The sequence below is a fragment of the Leptodactylus fuscus genome, chromosome 1 (genome assembly GCF_031893055.1).
Source record: "Leptodactylus fuscus isolate aLepFus1 chromosome 1, aLepFus1.hap2, whole genome shotgun sequence".
NCBI classification, from domain to species: Eukaryota; Metazoa; Chordata; class Amphibia; order Anura; family Leptodactylidae; genus Leptodactylus; species Leptodactylus fuscus.
The window spans coordinates 369226279-369243671 of NC_134265.1; the positions used below are offsets into that span (position 1 = coordinate 369226279).

General features: G+C 50.0%; 1 protein-coding gene across 1 annotated transcript; it reads right to left on the reverse strand.

Moving 5' to 3' along the window:
• Window positions 1-2011: 2011 nt before the first annotated feature.
• LOC142196720 (disintegrin and metalloproteinase domain-containing protein 19-like) lies at window positions 2012-11889 on the reverse strand. Its single transcript, XM_075266697.1, has 4 exons — window positions 11804-11889; window positions 2952-3057; window positions 2536-2581; window positions 2012-2353 (listed from the first exon to the last, which is right to left on the reverse strand). The coding sequence occupies exons 1-4, from the start codon at window positions 11872-11874 to the stop codon at window positions 2232-2234; spliced, it is 345 nt and encodes a 114-aa protein (XP_075122798.1). The 5' UTR covers window positions 11875-11889; the 3' UTR covers window positions 2012-2231.
• Between the last annotated feature and the right edge of the window lie 5504 nt (window positions 11890-17393).

Here is a 17393-nt window from a genome sequence, read left to right on the forward strand (position 1 = left end):
AATCAACCCAAATATTGAATGGTGACGTAGCTGACAGCTCGGTGCTATGTGGTCAGGTCCGTCTTGGGGTCGGTTATTCTCCTACTCCAGTGAGTTGGCGCTCACCCCTCTGTGTGAACAGGTGCAGAGGTTACAGGTAGTGGTGGCGCCCCCTTCATGCAGGGAGTGAGTAGGTAGGAGATATGGGATAACATACTTGCCGAATGTCTATATATACAGTCCTATGAAAAAGTTTGGGCACCCCTATTAATCTTAATCATTTTTAGTTCTAAATATTTTGGTATTTGCAACAGCCATTTCAGTTTGATATATCTAATAACTGATGGACACAGTAATATTTCAGGATTGAAATGAGGTTTATTGTACTAACAGAGAATGTGCAATATGCATTAAACCAAAATTTGACCGGTGCAAAAGTATGGGCACCTCAACAGAAAAGTGACATTAATATTTAGTAGATCCTCCTTTTGCAAAGATAACAGCCTCTAGTCGCTTCCTGGAGCTTTTAATCAGTTCCTGGATCCTGGATAAAGGTATTTTGGACAAACAATTCAAGTTCAGTTAAGTTAGATGGTCGCCGAGCATGGACAGCCCGCTTCAAATCATCCCACAGATGTTCAATGATATTCAGGTCTGGGGACTGGGATGGCCATTCCAGAACATTGTAATTGTTCCTCTGCATGAATGCCTGAGGATTTGGAGCGGTGTTTTGGATTATTGTCTTGCTGAAATATCCATCCCCGGCGTAACTTCAACTTCGTCACTGATTCTTGAACATTATTCTGAAGAATCTGCTGATACTGAGTGGAATCCATGCGACCCTCAACTTTACCAAGATTCCCGATGCCGGCATTGGCCACACAGCCCCAAAGCATGATGGAACCTCCACCAAATCTTACAGTGGGTAGCAAGTGTTTTTCTTGGAATGCTGTTTCTTTTTGGACGCCATGCATAACGCCTTTTTTATAACCAAACAACTCAATCTTTGTTTCCAAAATGAAGCTGGCTTGTCCAAATGTGCTTTTTCATACCTCAGGCAACTCTATTTGTGGCGTACGTGCAGAAACGGCTTCTTTCTCATCACTCTCCCATACAGCTTCTATTTGTGCAAAGTGCGCTGTATAGTTGACCGATGCACAGTGACACCATCTGCAGCAAGATGATGCTGCAGCTCTTTGGAGGTGTCTGTGGATTGTCCTTGACTGTTCTCACCATTCTTCTTCTCTGCCTTTCTGATATTTTTCTTGGCCTGCCACTTCTGGGCTTAACAAGAACTGTCCCTGTGGTCTTCCATTTCCTTACTATGTTCCTCACAGTGGAAACTGACAGGTTAAATCTCTGAGACAACGTTTTGTATCCTTCCCCTGAACAACTATGTTGAACAATCTTTGTTTTCAGATCATTTGAGAGTTGTTTTGAGTAGCCCATGATGCCACTCTTCAGAGGAGATTCAAATAGGAGAACAACTTGCAATTGGCCACCTTAAATACCTTTTCTTATGATTGGATACATCTGGCTATGAAGTGCAAAGCTCACTGAGGTTACAAAACCAATTTTGTGCTTCAGTAAGTCAGTAAAAAGTAGTTAGGGGAATTCAAATCAATAAAATGATAAGGGTGCCCATACTTTTGCACCGGTCAAATTTTGGTTTAATGCATATTGCGCATTTTCTGTTAGTACAATAAACCTCATTTCAACCTCATTTCAATCCTGAAATATTACTGTGTCCATCAGTTATTAGATATATCAAACTGAAATGGCTGCTGCAAACACCAAGATATTTAGAACTAAAAATGATTAAGATTAATAGGGGTGCCCAAACTTTTTCAAAGGACTGTATAATAAATTCAGGAATGTTTATGTCCTACCCTGGAACCTGTATAGCAGATACACCTTGTGCTGTATTAGGCTCTGTCCAGCAGAGGGCGACACAGTCTTCTGCACAGGACAAATGCTGCCATCTAGTGTCCTGGCCACAATAACCCCCCGCTCTCCGACTACAACCCCCATCAGTCCCGTTACTTCTTATGTACACTATACACCGATGACATCATCAGCCGTCCTCTAGGTAAACTACAAGTCCCAGCATGCTGCAGGACAGTCCCCGGAGACAGTAGTGGTGTCCTCATCCATCTCCACCATCACACGCTGGACAATCCACGACCAGACCTCACAGGACGCTCCTCGGCTTCTCCGCCATATTGGACCACACCATGACCACGACGCCCCCCTCAGGACGGCCATGTCTTCTGCAGTCTCCTCTCTCCTGGTCTCTGGCACGTCTTCTTCCTGAAGATGATGATGAAAGCCACGAAGGAGACGACCAGGCAGAGGACGAGCGACACCTTACCGACTGGAGAAGAAGAGACAGGATCAGCCAAGACACAGACACAAGGACCCGCCAGGATCAGCCAAGACACAGACACAAGGACCCGCCAGGATCAGCCAAGACACAGACACAAGGACCCGCCAGGATCAGCCAAGACATGGACACAAGGACCCGCCATCGTACTGGAGACGGAAGAAGGGACTTACTGGTTTCCAGGGTCTGTACTGGGTCGTCCTGCAGCACCGGTTCATCCTAGAGGGAAAATGTTAGTCAGTGACTAATATATACCAGTATATACAGAGTCTGAAGCCTCTCCCGACCCTCAGCGGCCTCTATGCTTTACACTGAAGCTCAATTAGATATGATCAGCGAGCACCCTTCAGCTACATTGTCTGTAGTGGTGGGAGGTAGTCTAGAACCCGCCCCCTGTCCCATCACTCACTGCTGCTCTCCCTCCCCCATGCTTTACACTACAGCTCGGCTTGTTCAGACTGGCTGCTGTGTATCAGCACAAGCAGCGATGACGATCAGAGACTACAAGGGAGGAGACTCCAGTAAGACAAGGACTATATACGGTATATATAGGCCCAGGGCGTGTCAGAGGTGACTATGGAGGACTCACTATGTAGGTGCGGGGTCTGTCCATCAGGCAGGTGATGTCCGTCTCCTCCAGGAAGCGATGGAGGGCGCTGTGGCTGCAGTCACTGAACACCTCATTCATGTTGTGTCTGATAAAGACAATGGCATAGGTTACACCAGGCCACACCCACATACACCTGACCCCGCCCAGTGGACACTCTAATTCCCCATAGACCCCACGCTATTACACTCAGGATAGTTATAGATCTCTGCCCGAAATCTTCCCAAAACAAAAATAACACAAATGGATATTCTGCAGGATTTAGGAATCTTCCTGGAGCCTGAAATACCGGACTCGTCCTCAGGGTGGCAGAGTAACCGCACAGCCCAACATTTATAGGCCGAGGGGCTGAGTATGCAGTCAGTGAGGTGACCGGGTATAGGCAGCACAGAGGATGTCAGGAGAGGAGTGTGCGGATCTTATAGAGTTACATAGTAGGAGCAGGGTCACAGCAGCACAGAGGATGTCAGGAGAGGAGTGTGCGGATCTTATAGAGTTACATAGTGGAGAAGCAGGGTCCACAGCAGCACAGAGGATGTCAGGAGAGGAGTGTGCGGATCTTATAGAGTTACATAGTAGGAGCAGGGTCACAGCAGCACAGAGGATGTCAGGAGAGGAGTGTGCGGATCTTATAGAGTTACATAGTAGGAGCAGGGTCACAGCAGCACAGAGGATGTCAGGAGAGGAGTGTGCGGATCTTATAGAGTTACATAGTAGGAGCAGGGTCACAGCAGCACAGAGGATGTCAGGAGAGAAGTGTGCGGATCTTATAGAGTTACATAGTGGAGAAGCAGGGTCCACAGCAGCACAGAGGATGTCAGGAGAGGAGTGTGCAGATCTTATAGAGTTTTTTTTTTTTTGTAACTCAAATTTTTATTGAAAAATTTTCCAGTTTTATACAATAAGAAAAGACAATTACAAGTAACAAGGCGAACACCCGCCCTGCGAACAAAAAAGCACACAGTGCAACACAAGAAAAAATAAAAACAAAGAAAGCAACATAGAGAAAAAACAAAAAGGGGGGGGGGAGGAGGGAGTGGGTGAGTGGGACAGGTGGGTGGGGGAGAGGACTAAACATAGAGGGTGAAAGGGTAGGTAGGGGTGAGTGTGAGCAGTCAGGAAACCAGTGAGAGCGCTCGCCAGGTCATCCATACCACAGCCAGTTAGGAAGGGCTCGCGAGCAACCACTGGTCAAATACCTGAGACGAACAACAAGAGTATCAATCAGAGGAGGGGTCAGAGCCCAGGAGCGTCCGGTACTCTGCAGACTGTTGGAACCTGAACCAGTAGAACCAGGTTCTGGTGTACGCCTCAGTCGTACCATGCAGGAAAGACGTGAGATTTTCCATGTGCATTATCTCGTTGACCTTCGAAATCCAGAGGGAGAGAGGAGGAGGATCCACTCGTTTCCAAAAAAGGGGGATACAAGCCCGGGCAGCGAGGATCAGGAATCTAAGCAGGGAACGCTTAAAGACCTTTACAGAAGACTCACAATGATTAAGGAGGAACAAGGCAGGGCCCAAATGGTGAGAAGTTTCAGTAAGCTGGAGGGTTATCCGCTTGACCCCTTCCCAGAAGGACGAAAGGGCAGGACAGGACCAAAAAACGTGTAGCAACGTGCCTTCCTCGTCGCCACAGCGCCAACATAATGGGGAGACCTGAGGAAACATAGCATGGAGTCTCGTAGGGACCCTATACCATCGGGATAAGATTTTGTAGCTGGCCTCCTGGTAGCGAGAGCTGATGGAAGCAGTATGAGAAAGGCGAAAAATGCGCTTACGCTGTTCCTGAGAGAGGGAAAGGGATAAGTCAGATTCCCATTTCAACAAGAACGGCGGAACAAAGTCCTCCGGAGGTTCAACCAGGATCTGGTAAGTGAGCGAGAGGGAGTGGCGGAGGGGGCCAGCACCAACAAAAATCTTCTCCAAGGGGGTAGGTTCGACACGGAACTCAGTAGGAGCAGGAAGAGAATGCAAAAAGTGACGAAGTTGCATCCCCCGCCAAGCATCCAAAGGTGGCAGCTCAGGAGGGGCCTGAGAGCTCAGAAGTGTATTCCATCCCCCTGCGTCCTGGAAGTGACAGGCACGAAAAATCCCATGACGGCGCCAATTACGGAAAACTCGATCAAACATTCCAGGTGGAAAAGCAGGATTGCCCAGCACTGGGAAAAAAGCGGAATCCTTAGGGAGGAGAGTGGAGCGAACAAGGCCCCTGGAGCAAATCCGAAGCGTGGGACCAAGGGTAGGGTGAGAAAAGAGAGATGACAATGAGGAGGAGTCCAACCATGGGGCAACCTGCAAAGGGATCGGAGAGAATGCCTGTTCGATGTAGACCCAAGGTTTAGAAACAGCATGCCTACACCAGTCCACGACACGAGTCAGGTGGGTAGCCAAGTAATAGGACTTCAGGTCCGGAAGCGATAAACCACCACATCTCTTGGGACGAAAGAGAAAAGCCTTACTCACTCGGGCGGGTCTGCCCGACCAGATGAACTGCAGTTGGATGGAAGTGAGGGATCTAAGAAAAGACAGAGGAATGTGAATGGGAAGCGTCTGCATCAAATAGAGAAGACGAGGAAGAACGTTCATTTTACAAATCGCGCATCTCCCGAACCAGGTAAAGGCTCCAGCGGACCATCGAGTACAATCAGCCCTGATAGACGCCAGAAGTGGGGGGAAGTTGCAACGAAAGAGATCTTTCAGATCCGGAGTAAGATAAACCCCCAAATACTTGAGAGAAGTGGGGGCCCAATGAAAAGGGAAAGATTGACTCAATGAGGTGGCCGCTGGGGAAGAAAGGGTCACATTAAGGGCTTCCGACTTCGAAAAGTTGATTTTAAAGTTTGAAAGGGTCGAGTAAACCTGAAAGGCAGACATCAGAGCTGGAAGAGAAACATGAGGGGAGGAGAGAAAAAATAGCAAGTCGTCTGCATACGCCGCCACTTTATATAAACGGGAAGAATGAGCAGCACCTGAGATGTTCGGATCGGCTCGAACCTGGCGGAGGAAGGGTTCAAGAGTCAAGACGAAAATGAGAGGCGAGAGAGGGCATCCTTGCCTAGTGCCATTTCGGATAGGGAAGGACTGGGACAGTAAACCGTTCACCCTGACCATCGCTGTGGGGAGAGAGTATAGAGCCATGATCCAACTCATCATGCGGTGTCCAAGACCAATATGTAACAAGGTCTCTTCCATGAACCGCCAGTTGACCCTGTCGAAGGCTTTCTCAGCGTCAGTTGAAAGAAGCATGAGAGGAGAGCCCGACTGTTTAGCCCCATACAGGAGGTTGATAGCTTTGGTAGTATTATCTCGAGCCTCACGGCCGGGTAAAAATCCAGCTTGATCCGGGTGAATAATATTTCCTAGCAAGGGCGATAAACGGGTCGCCAGGATCTTGGCTAAAATTTTTAGGTCAACATTGATTAGCGAAATGGGGCGGTAGTTAGAGCACAGAAGAGGGTCCTTTCCGGGTTTGGGGATAACTGCTATGTGAGCACGCAGGGAGTCACGACAAAGGGCCGAGCCATCGGTGAGAGAATTGAAAACTTTCAACAGTCTGGGGCGGAGTTCAGGGCCAAGTTTCTTATAGTATACCAAGGTAAGGCCGTCTGGGCCTGGGGCCTTACCCGTTGCCATACTGGAGATAGCTAAAGAAATTTCCTCTTCAACAATAGGAGATTCCAAGGCTGTCAAGTCCTCCAAAGACAACGACGGGAGACCAGAGGAGGAGAGATAAGAACGAATGCGATCAGGGAACACCGTCTCAGGAAGAGGAGAAGGGCCAGAGTCTACATGTACAAAGAGGCATAGTAGTCCCGAAAGGCAGCCGCAATATCAAGGGGCAAGTGTAACTGAGTACCCTGGGCGGAACCGATGCATGCAACGTAGGTGGAGGACTGCTGAACCCGAAGGGCCCTAGCTAGGGAACGCCCGCTCTTATTTCCAAACTCATAAAAATGACGTCTGCATTTAGCTAGAGTACCCTTCACCCTATCAGTGACGAGCATACGGAGTTCTTCCCGGGCGCTGGCAAGCTGGGAATAAACATCAGGAGTGATTTGGCGCTTATGAAGGAGTTCCAACGAGCGGATCCGCTGCAGCAGAGATTCAATACAAGCCCGGCGTTCCTTGTTTAAGCGGGAACCATGTTGCAACAGAATACCCCGGACAAAACATTTGTGAGCCTCCCACACCATAGGAGGAGCAATCCCCGACAATTCCTCCCTCTCAAAGTATTCCCCCAAACGGGTCTTAATGTAATCCAGGATGGTTACATCATCAAGAAGTGATGCGTTAAGCTTCCACTGACGCTGGAAAGGAATAGGAGAGGACAAGGAAACAGACAAAGTAACTAAAGCATGGTCGGAGAAAGTAATGTTGTCGACTTCCGCAGCCAACAAAGAATGGAGATGTTGGTGACGGACAAAGAGGTAGTCAATACGAGAGTATCGGTGATGGACCGGAGAGTAATAGGAGTAATTCCTATCCAATGGGTGGAGTAACCTCCAGGAGTCCACAAGCTGGTGGGAATGAAGGTCTCTCTTAACCCTCCTGATGAGCGAGTAAGGGTGAGAAGAGACGCCAGCAGAAGAGTCCAATGAAGGGTCTAGGACCAGATTAAGATCACCCCCCGCCACCAGGAAGCCCTCCACAAAGCCGTCCAACAGCCCTAAGTAAGAACTAAGAGCACGACCCTGTCCCGAGTTAGGTAAATACAAAGAAACAAAAGTAAAAAGTTGAGAGGAGATACGACCCTTTACCATAACAAGTCTCCCCTCAGAATCAGTGCGAGTCTCCAAATGTTCCCAAGGCAGGGAGCGAGAAATCAAGATACTAGTCCCTCTGGATTTCGGGTCAGGAGAAGAGCTATGATATGCATGAGGAAACCAAGCATTAGTCAACTTGTATGGCTTGGTAGAGCAATGGTGAGTTTCCTGCAAAAATACAACATGAAGGCGCTTACCTTTGAGCAGATTGAAGAGTACGGAGCGCTTTTCTGGACTATGAAGGCCTCTCACATTGAGGGAGGCCACTGTGATGGAGGAAAGGCGATCAAGCGGAGGCATGGAGGGAGACGGGCTTTCCCAGCTCACACCCTAGGAGCAGAGGGAAAAAAAAAAAAAAAAAAAGGGGGGAGGGGGGGGGAGGGAGGGGAGAGGGCGAAGAATTGAAGAGGGTAAAGGGAGAGGGAGAGAAAAAAGAGAGGAAAGTAACAGGGTAGAGGAAGGAGAGCAGTAAAGAAAGAGGGGGGGGGGAGAAAGGAAAAGGAAAAAGAACCAAGAGTAGAACAAATCTAACTACCCCTAGACAAATGGGCCAGGGGCACAACAACAGACAGGAAGGAGTGAGGGAGTAAGAAAAGATGGGGGGAGAAGTGGGCCCGCAAGCACCACGAGTGTACCTGGTAAGGAAGACCCTATGCCCCCACCCCCAACAAAGTGTATAGGGATAGGAAGCACAGGGCTACAAAGTGACTCTAAGGTCCAAATAACAACATTGTATAAAAACACAGCAATATCAACAAGGGCCATCTATAAAGCCCAGCAGGAGCAGGATCAAGAGGAACAGAGTAGTCACAAAACAAAATAAAATAAACATAGTGAAAATGTCCACCAACCGCGACACAAGTCCAAGACCACTCAACATAAAAGGATATCAACACTGTCCTGTGGGCAGATCAAAGACCGGTGGCATGAGGGATCATGCTTCAATGGGAAGCTGAGCTGAGAGATCTGGTTGACGGAGCGGAGACCCAGGCGGATCCGGTATTGGAAGACGTCGTGGAGTTGAGTTTCGCTGAGGTCTCTCTCTAGAAGCAGCCGAAGAAGAACTCCTGGAACCGCGGCCGCGCCTGGATATAGTAGGGCGGGAGGAATCCAGAGCAAGCCAGTTCGGGACTGAGACAGGGCGCACATCCAGGGAGGCAAACAAATCAGGCAAGTCCGCCGGGGAACGGACAACAATCGAAGACGAGCCAACACGAACAATCAAATGGAAGGGATGACCCCACCTATAGGAACCTCCACAGTCCTTAATCAGAGTCAACACCGGCTGAAGGGCACGGCGCATAGCCAAAGTGCGGGATGAGACGTCAGGATAGAGCTTGACAGAGGCATTCTCAAAAGGCACCGATCCCATATCCCAGGCACACCTCAGGATATGTTCCTTGTCCGTGAAGTAATGTAGTCTACACAGAACATCTCTAGGATTAGCAGGGTCAAGCGGGCCAGAACGTTGGACTCTATGCACACGGTCCATCATGAAGGTAGCATCCAGCGGGCGTTGAGTCGCCATATTGAAAATGGTATTAATACGGCTGATCAGATCATCCTGAGGGCCTTTTTCTGGCACTCCTCGTAATCGAATATTATTTCTGCGACCCCGGTTCTCCTGGTCATCCAGGAGCAAAGCAATATGCTGGAGGCGGGCCTCAGAGTGGGTTTGATTGCTCTCCACTGCAGACAGGCGTTGTTCCAAAGAGGACAGTGTTTGATCAGTAGCGTCAGCCCTAGTAGTAAGTTGAGACACATCAGACTGGATCGCACCGAGGGCCTGTGCCTGGGATTGTTCCATTCGGGAAACTACAGCATCCAGGTCCTGTTTAGTGGGCAGAGCTTGAATAAGGTCCCGAAGTAGCTGAAAGTCCGCAGAGGCAATATGAGCTGCCGAGCAGGGCAGGGAGGCTGAATCCAAGGATTGCATGTCATGTCCAGGGGGGGTGGCAGACAGTGAAGGAGGTGGCTGCGATTGGCGTAGCGGAGGAGATGGAGGAGCCATGTAATCAGTGCCAGACCCAGTAGCCGAGGTTCCAGATCGGGACAGGAAGGTAGAGATTGATGGTGAGTGAGTAAGAGAGCGGCCCGGCGTGCGGGAGGGAGCAGTAGAGGTGTTAGGACGTCTTCTGGACATATCACAATGAGAAGCGACCATAGAAGGTAATGAAGGTACACTCGCAGTATCACCAGGCCTTACATGAGGCGGTCACACAGTTCCATAGTCAAACCCGGTACCCGTGAGGTGCCAATAGAGCAGTGGGAGCAGTGCTAGTTCCGTGGGGATATACTGCAGAGCATATAACACACAGCAAGTGGAGGAAGGTGAGGAGCCCCCCCCTGATGGTGGAGTAGGGGCTCAGCACTCCCTTCACACCACTGCAGTGCACGACAACAAAAAATAAATTCCCTGCTAGAAAGGTCTCTGAAGAGTGTAAGAAAGTCCAAAAAAACAGCAGGGAGTACTCACAGGGTTAGCAGAATGTCCCAGTAGAAAGTGTCAGGATGGGAGCCAAAACAGCAGGGAAGGGGGTGAGGTGTCTCCACTTCAGGCAATGCAGGGAGGCCAGGCAGCAGGTAGAGCAAGGGCCTAACACAGTGAAGCCGTCAGGGAGCTGCAAGCTGCATACCCCCACAGACGCTGCAGGAGGACCAGAGGAGGGACACCAGAGGACCTCGCCGAGCCAGGAGTCACCGCAGAGCCAGATCTTATAGAGTTACATAGTAGGAGCAGGGTCTCCAGCAGCACAGAGGATGTCAGGAGAGGAGTGTGCGGATCCTATAGAGTTACATAGTAGGAGCAGGGTCCCCAGCAGCACAGAGGATATCAGGAGAGGAGTGTGCGGATCTTATAGAGTTACATAGTAGGAGCAGGGTCTCCAGCAGCACAGAGGATATCAGGAGAGGAGTGTGCGGATCTTATAGAGTTACATAGTAGGAGCAGGGTCCCCAGCAGCACAGAGGATGTCAGGAGAGGAGTGTACGGATCTTATAGAGTTACATAGTAGGAGCAGGGTCTCCAGCAGCACAAAGGATGTCAGGAGAGGAGTGTGCGGATCTTATAGAGTTACATAGTGGAGGAGCAGGGTCCCCAGCAGCACAGAGGATATCAGGAGAGGAGTGTGCGGATCTTATAGAGTTACATAGTAGGAGCAGGGTCTCCAGCAGCACAGAGGATGTCAGGAGAGGAGTGTGCGGATCTTATAGAGTTACATAGTGGAGGAGCAGGATCCCCAGCAGCACAGAGGATGTCAGGAGAGGAGTGTGCGGATCTTATAGAGTTACATAGTAGGAGCAGGGTCCCCAGCAGCACAGAGGATGTCAGGAGAGGAGTGTGCGGATCTTATAGAGTTACATAGTGGAGGAGCAGGATCCCCAGCAGCACAGAGGATGTCAGGAAAGGAGTGTGCGGATCCTATAGAGTTACATAGTAGGAGCAGGGTCCCCAGCAGCACAGAGGATGTCAGGAGAGGAGTGTGCGGATCCTATAGAGTTACATAGTAGGAGCAGGGTCACAGCAGCACAGAGGATGTCAGGAGAGGAGTGTGCGGATCCTATAGAGTTACATAGTAGGAGCAGGGTCCCCAGCAGCACAGAGGATGTCAGGAGAGGAGTGTGTGGATCCTATAGAGTTACATAGTGGAGGAGCAGGGTCCCCAGCAGCACAGAGGATGTCAGGAGAGGAGTGTGTGGATCCTATAGAGTTACATAGTGGAGGAGCAGGGTCCCCAGCAGCACAGAGGATGTCAGGAGAGGAGTGTGTGGATCCTATAGAGTTACATAGTGGAGGAGCAGGGTGACAGCAGCACAGAGGATGTCAGGAGAGGAGTGTGTGGATCCTATAGAGTTACATAGTAGGAGCAGGGTCCACAGCAGCACAGAGGATGTCAGGAGAGGAGTGTGCGGATCCTATAGAAATACATAGTAGGAGCAGGGTCCCCAGCAGCACAGAGGATGTCAGGAGAGGAGTGTGCGGATCCTATAGAGTTACATAGTAGGAGCAGGGTCCCCAGCAGCACAGAGTACTTCAGGAGTCTTGCCATTACTGCACACTACCACCTACCCAGTGCGTCGGGAGAGCAGACATTTCCCTGTGGCTGCAGGACAATAGCAGTGCTCAGTATCATGTCTCATGCCCAGGTTATGCCCCATCTCGTGGGCCACGTACTTGGCCAGTTCCCTGGGGCTGAGTCCAGTGTCCTGTAGAGAGATGAGGATCAGCAGATAGAAGGTGTATACAACAGCGCCCCCTCCTGTCCTCTGGACATGACTGGCATGGTGACCAGTGGAGAGGGATCCCACCCAGGACAGTTCAGCCGCTGGTCACGTAATCCATTGGAGACTGCACTAGATGTAGAGGAGGAGCGGGTCACTCTCATAATAATAATAATCCTTATTTATATAGCGCCAACATATTCCATGGCACAGTACAAGACTCAAAAGACAAATGCAGCCATTGTCTATTAATCCGTAACAGGAGGAGATGGTGGAGGAGACACAGATGTAAGACCACCAAACCTTATCTACACAACAGCCGCAGATCAGACTACAGCCTCACCTCCGACTACAGTCTCAACAATGGCTGCCGTCTCACCTCCATCTACAGTCTCAACAATGGCTGCCGTCTCACCTCCATCTACAGTCTCAACAATGGCTGCCGTCTCACCTCCGACTACAGTCTCAACAATGGCTGCCGTCTCATCTCCGACTACAGTCTCAACAATGGCTGCCGTCTCACCTCCGACTACAGTCTCAACAATGGCTGCCGTCTCACCTCCGACTACAGTCTCAACAATGGCTGCCGTCTCATCTCCGACTACAGTCTCAACAATGGCTGCCGTCTCACCTCCGACTACAGTCTCAACAATGGCTGCCGTCTCACCTCCGACTACAGTCTCAACAATGGCTGCCGTCTCACCTCCGACTACAGTCTCAACAATGGCTGCCGTCTCACCTCCATCTACAGTCTCAACAATGGCTGCCGTCTCACCTCCGACTACAGTCTCAACAATGGCTGCCGTCTCACCTCCGACTACAGTCTCAACAATGGCTGCCGTCTCACCTCCGACTACAGTCTCAACAATGGCTGCCGTCTCACCTCCGACTACAGTCTGACCTCGATACTTCTGATATATTATGAGGTATATGGCAATAGTAAGTCAGGAGAAGAAGGAGAATCATCCACATCAGCAATACTCTGATACAACTATAAGTGAGCATGATATCCACCAACCACTTGTGGGGTCTTCTAGAGGTTTATGTCTTTCTGCAGACCTCCAACTACTGGTCCACCATGGAGGCTGATAGTCCTGATGACGTCACCTTACATGGCAGGACCAGCAGTGTGTTACGCACCTTTATGATGCCCCCACTTTGAGCCTCCGAGCACATCTTGGCCAGGTAGGCCTCGCCCAGTGCGTGGTTCTTGAAGTTGGCGCCGCTGCATGGAAGAGAAACTAAAGTAAGGCCGACCATCAAGAGCCAGCTGTGGGGCCAACACCTCAGAAGACGGAGAGAAGAGACCAAAGGTGGTTATGGGACAAACCTGATGAGCTGGATGTTATCGTGATGTTTACGAGCCAACAAGTCCTCCGTCCTCCACTCCAAGAACCTCTGCAGGGTGGTGAAGGCCGTCTCTGACACCACCGCTTTATTCTCCTGCGTCCAGATCTCCACCCCCACAAGGAAGACCTGGAAGTTGATCTTGGACAATATCTAGGAAAACAGATGATTTTCTGTCAGACTTCTGGTGGAATCTATAGGCCTGTCCACTGTACAGGAGGACACGGCAGTACCTGGTTAAGATGGTGGGCCATGGAGATTAGATGGTGTCTGGTCTTCTCCAAGTTTGCTCCATGACGTTGATACTGTAGATGGAGACAAGCATGAGGTCAACCATTATATGAAGACAATCGTGGCCAATCCGACTACTACGGAGACTGATTCCACGTGTGGTCAGAAGGTCACAGTGGTGGAGGTCACTTACTTACCTCCATCTTATCGGCCACCAGGAACAGCTCAATGTTGTAGGTCCTGAGCTGGCCCTAAGACGTGAACATTGAACATAAGGATCACAACTACTAGAAGATTCTCTAACCCCAAATAGTCACCCGTCACATTGTGTACCTCTCCACTAACGGACTCTGGGGAGCGCTGTTTGCGGTGGTGGGAGTGGCCCACAATCTCCATTATGTGAAGAGCGGTGATCCCATGGCCTGATGAGTTGGGGTCAATGCTATAAGTCTCACCTCCGATGGTCACATACCCACTGGAACACATAGACACAACACGTGACTGCTACGAGAACCCAGATAATAGTCCTACATGGTGGAAATAGATCTGCGGCCACTAGGGGGCACTGACTACATGGCCGAGCCCCACAATCACCTCCGTGTCTGATATATAGGGGGCGCTGACTACATGACTACATGCCCTATCACCACAATCACCTCCATATCTGATATATAGGGGGCGCTGACTACATGCCCTACCACAATCACCTCCTGTACCTCCATGTCTGATATATAGGGGGCGCTGACTACATGACTACATGCCCTATCACCACAATCACCTCCATATCTGATATATAGGGGGCGCTGACTACATGCCCTACCACAATCACCTCCTGTACCTCCATGTCTGATATATAGGGGGCGCTGACTACATGACTACATGCCCTACCACAATCACCTCCTGTACCTCCATGTCTGATATATAGGGGGCGCTGACTACATGACTACATGCCGTACCACAATCACCTCCTGTACCTCCATGTCTGATATATAGGGGGCGCTGACTACATGACTACATGCCCTATCACCACAATCACCTCCTGTACCTCCATGTCTGATATATAGGGGGCGCTGACTACATGACTACATGCCCTATCACCACAATCACCTCCTGTATCTCCATGTCTGATATATAGGGGGCGCTGACTACATGACTACATGCCCTACCACAATCACCTCCTGTACCTCCATGTCTGATATATAGGGGGCGCTGACTACATGACTACATGCCCTATCACCACAATCACCTCCTGTACCTCCATGTCTGATATATAGGGGGCGCTGACTACATGACTACATGCCCTACCACAATCACCTCCTGTACCTCCATGTCTGATATATAGGGGGCGCTGACTACATGACTACATGCCCTATCACCACAATCACCTCCTGTACCTCCATGTCTGATATATAGGGGGCGCTGACTACATGACTACATGCCCTATCACCACAATCACCTCCTGTACCTCCATGTCTGATATATAGGGGGCGCTGACTACATGCCCTAGCTCCACAATCACCTCCTGTACCTCCATGTCTGATATATAGGGGGCGCTGACTACATGACTACATGCCCTAGCTCCACAATCACCTCCTGTACCTCCATGTCTGATATATAGGGGGCGCTGACTACATGACTACATGTCCTACCACAATCACCTCCTGTACCTCCATGTCTGATATATAGGGGGCGCTGACTACATGACTACATGTCCTACCACAATCACCTCCTGTACCTCCATGTCTGATATATAGGGGGCGCTGACTACATGACTACATGCCCTAGCTCCACAATCACCTCCTGTACCTCCATGTCTGATATATAGGGGGCGCTGACTACATGACTACATGCCCTAGCTCCACAATCACCTCCTGTACCTCCATGTCTGATATATAGGGGGCGCTGACTACATGACTACATGCCCTACCACAATCACCTCCTGTACCTCCATGTCTGATATATAGGGGGCGCTGACTACATGACTACATGCCCTACCACAATCACCTCCTGTACCTCCATGTCTGATATATAGGGGGCGCTGACTACATGACTATATGCCCTACCACAATCACCTCCTGTACCTCCATGTCTGACATGTAGGGGGCGCTGACTACATGACTACATGCCCTACCACAATCACCTCCTGTACCTCCATGTCTGATATATAGGGGGCGCTGACTACATGACTACATGCCCTAGCTCCACAATCACCTCCTGTACCTCCATGTCTGATATATAGGGGGCGCTGACTACATGACTACATGCCGTACCACAATCACCTCCTGTACCTCCATGTCTGATATATAGGGGGCGCTGACTACATGACTACATGCCCTACCACCATCTCCTCCTGTACCTCCATGTCTGATATATAGGGGGCGCTGACTACATGACTACATGCCCTATCACCACAATCACCTCCTGTATCTCCATGTCTGATATATAGGGGGCGCTGACTACATGACTACATGCCCTATCACCACAATCACCTCCTGTATCTCCATGTCTGATATATAGGGGGCGCTGACTACATGACTACATGCCCTACCACAATCTCCTCCTGTACCTCCATGTCTGATATATAGGGGGCGCTGACTACATGACTACATGCCCTACCACCATCTCCTCCTGTACCTCCATGTCTGATATATAGGGGGCGCTGACTACATGACTACATGCCCTATCACCACAATCACCTCCTGTATCTCCATGTCTGATATATAGGGGGCGCTGACTACATGACTACATGCCCTACCACAATCACCTCCTGTACCTCCATGTCTGATATATAGGGGGCGCTGACTACATGACTACATGCCCTACCACAATCACCTCCTGTACCTCCATGTCTGATATATAGGGGGCGCTGACTACATGACTACATGCCCTACCACAATCACCTCCTGTACCTCCATGTCTGATATATAGGGGGCGCTGACTACATGACTACATGCCCTATCACCACAATCACCTCCTGTATCTCCATGTCTGATATATAGGGGGCGCTGACTACATGACTACATGTCCTACCACAATCTCCTCCTGTACCTCCATGTCTGATATATAGGGGGCGCTGACTACATGTCCTACCACAATCACCTCCTGTACCTCCATGTCTGATATATAGGGGGCGCTGACTACATGACTACATGCCCTAGCTCCACAATCACCTCCTGTACCTCCATGTCTGATATATAGGGGGCGCTGACTACATGCCCTAGCTCCACAATCACCTCCTGTATCTCCATGTCTGATATATAGGGGGCGCTGACTACATGACTACATGCCCTACCACAATCACCTCCTGTACCTCCATGTCTGATATATAGGGGGCGCTGACTACATGACTACATGCCCTACCACAATCACCTCCTGTACCTCCATGTCTGATATATAGGGGGCGCTGACTACATGACTACATGCCCTACCACAATCTCCTCCTGTACCTCCATGTCTGATATATAGGGGGCGCTGACTACATGACTACATGCCCTATCACCACAATCACCTCCTGTATCTCCATGTCTGATATATAGGGGGCGCTGACTACATGACTACATGCCCTAGCTCCACAATCACCTCCTGTACCTCCATGTCTGATATATAGGGGGCGCTGACTACATGACTACATGCCCTATCACCACAATCACCTCCTGTACCTCCATGTCTGATATATAGGGGGCGCTGACTACATGACTACATGCCCTACCACAATCACCTCCTGTACCTCCATGTCTGATATATAGGGGGCGCTGACTACATGACTACATGCCCTAGCACCACAATCACCTCCTGTATCTCCATGTCTGATATATAGGGGGCGCTGACTACATGACTACATGCCCTAGCTCCACAATCAC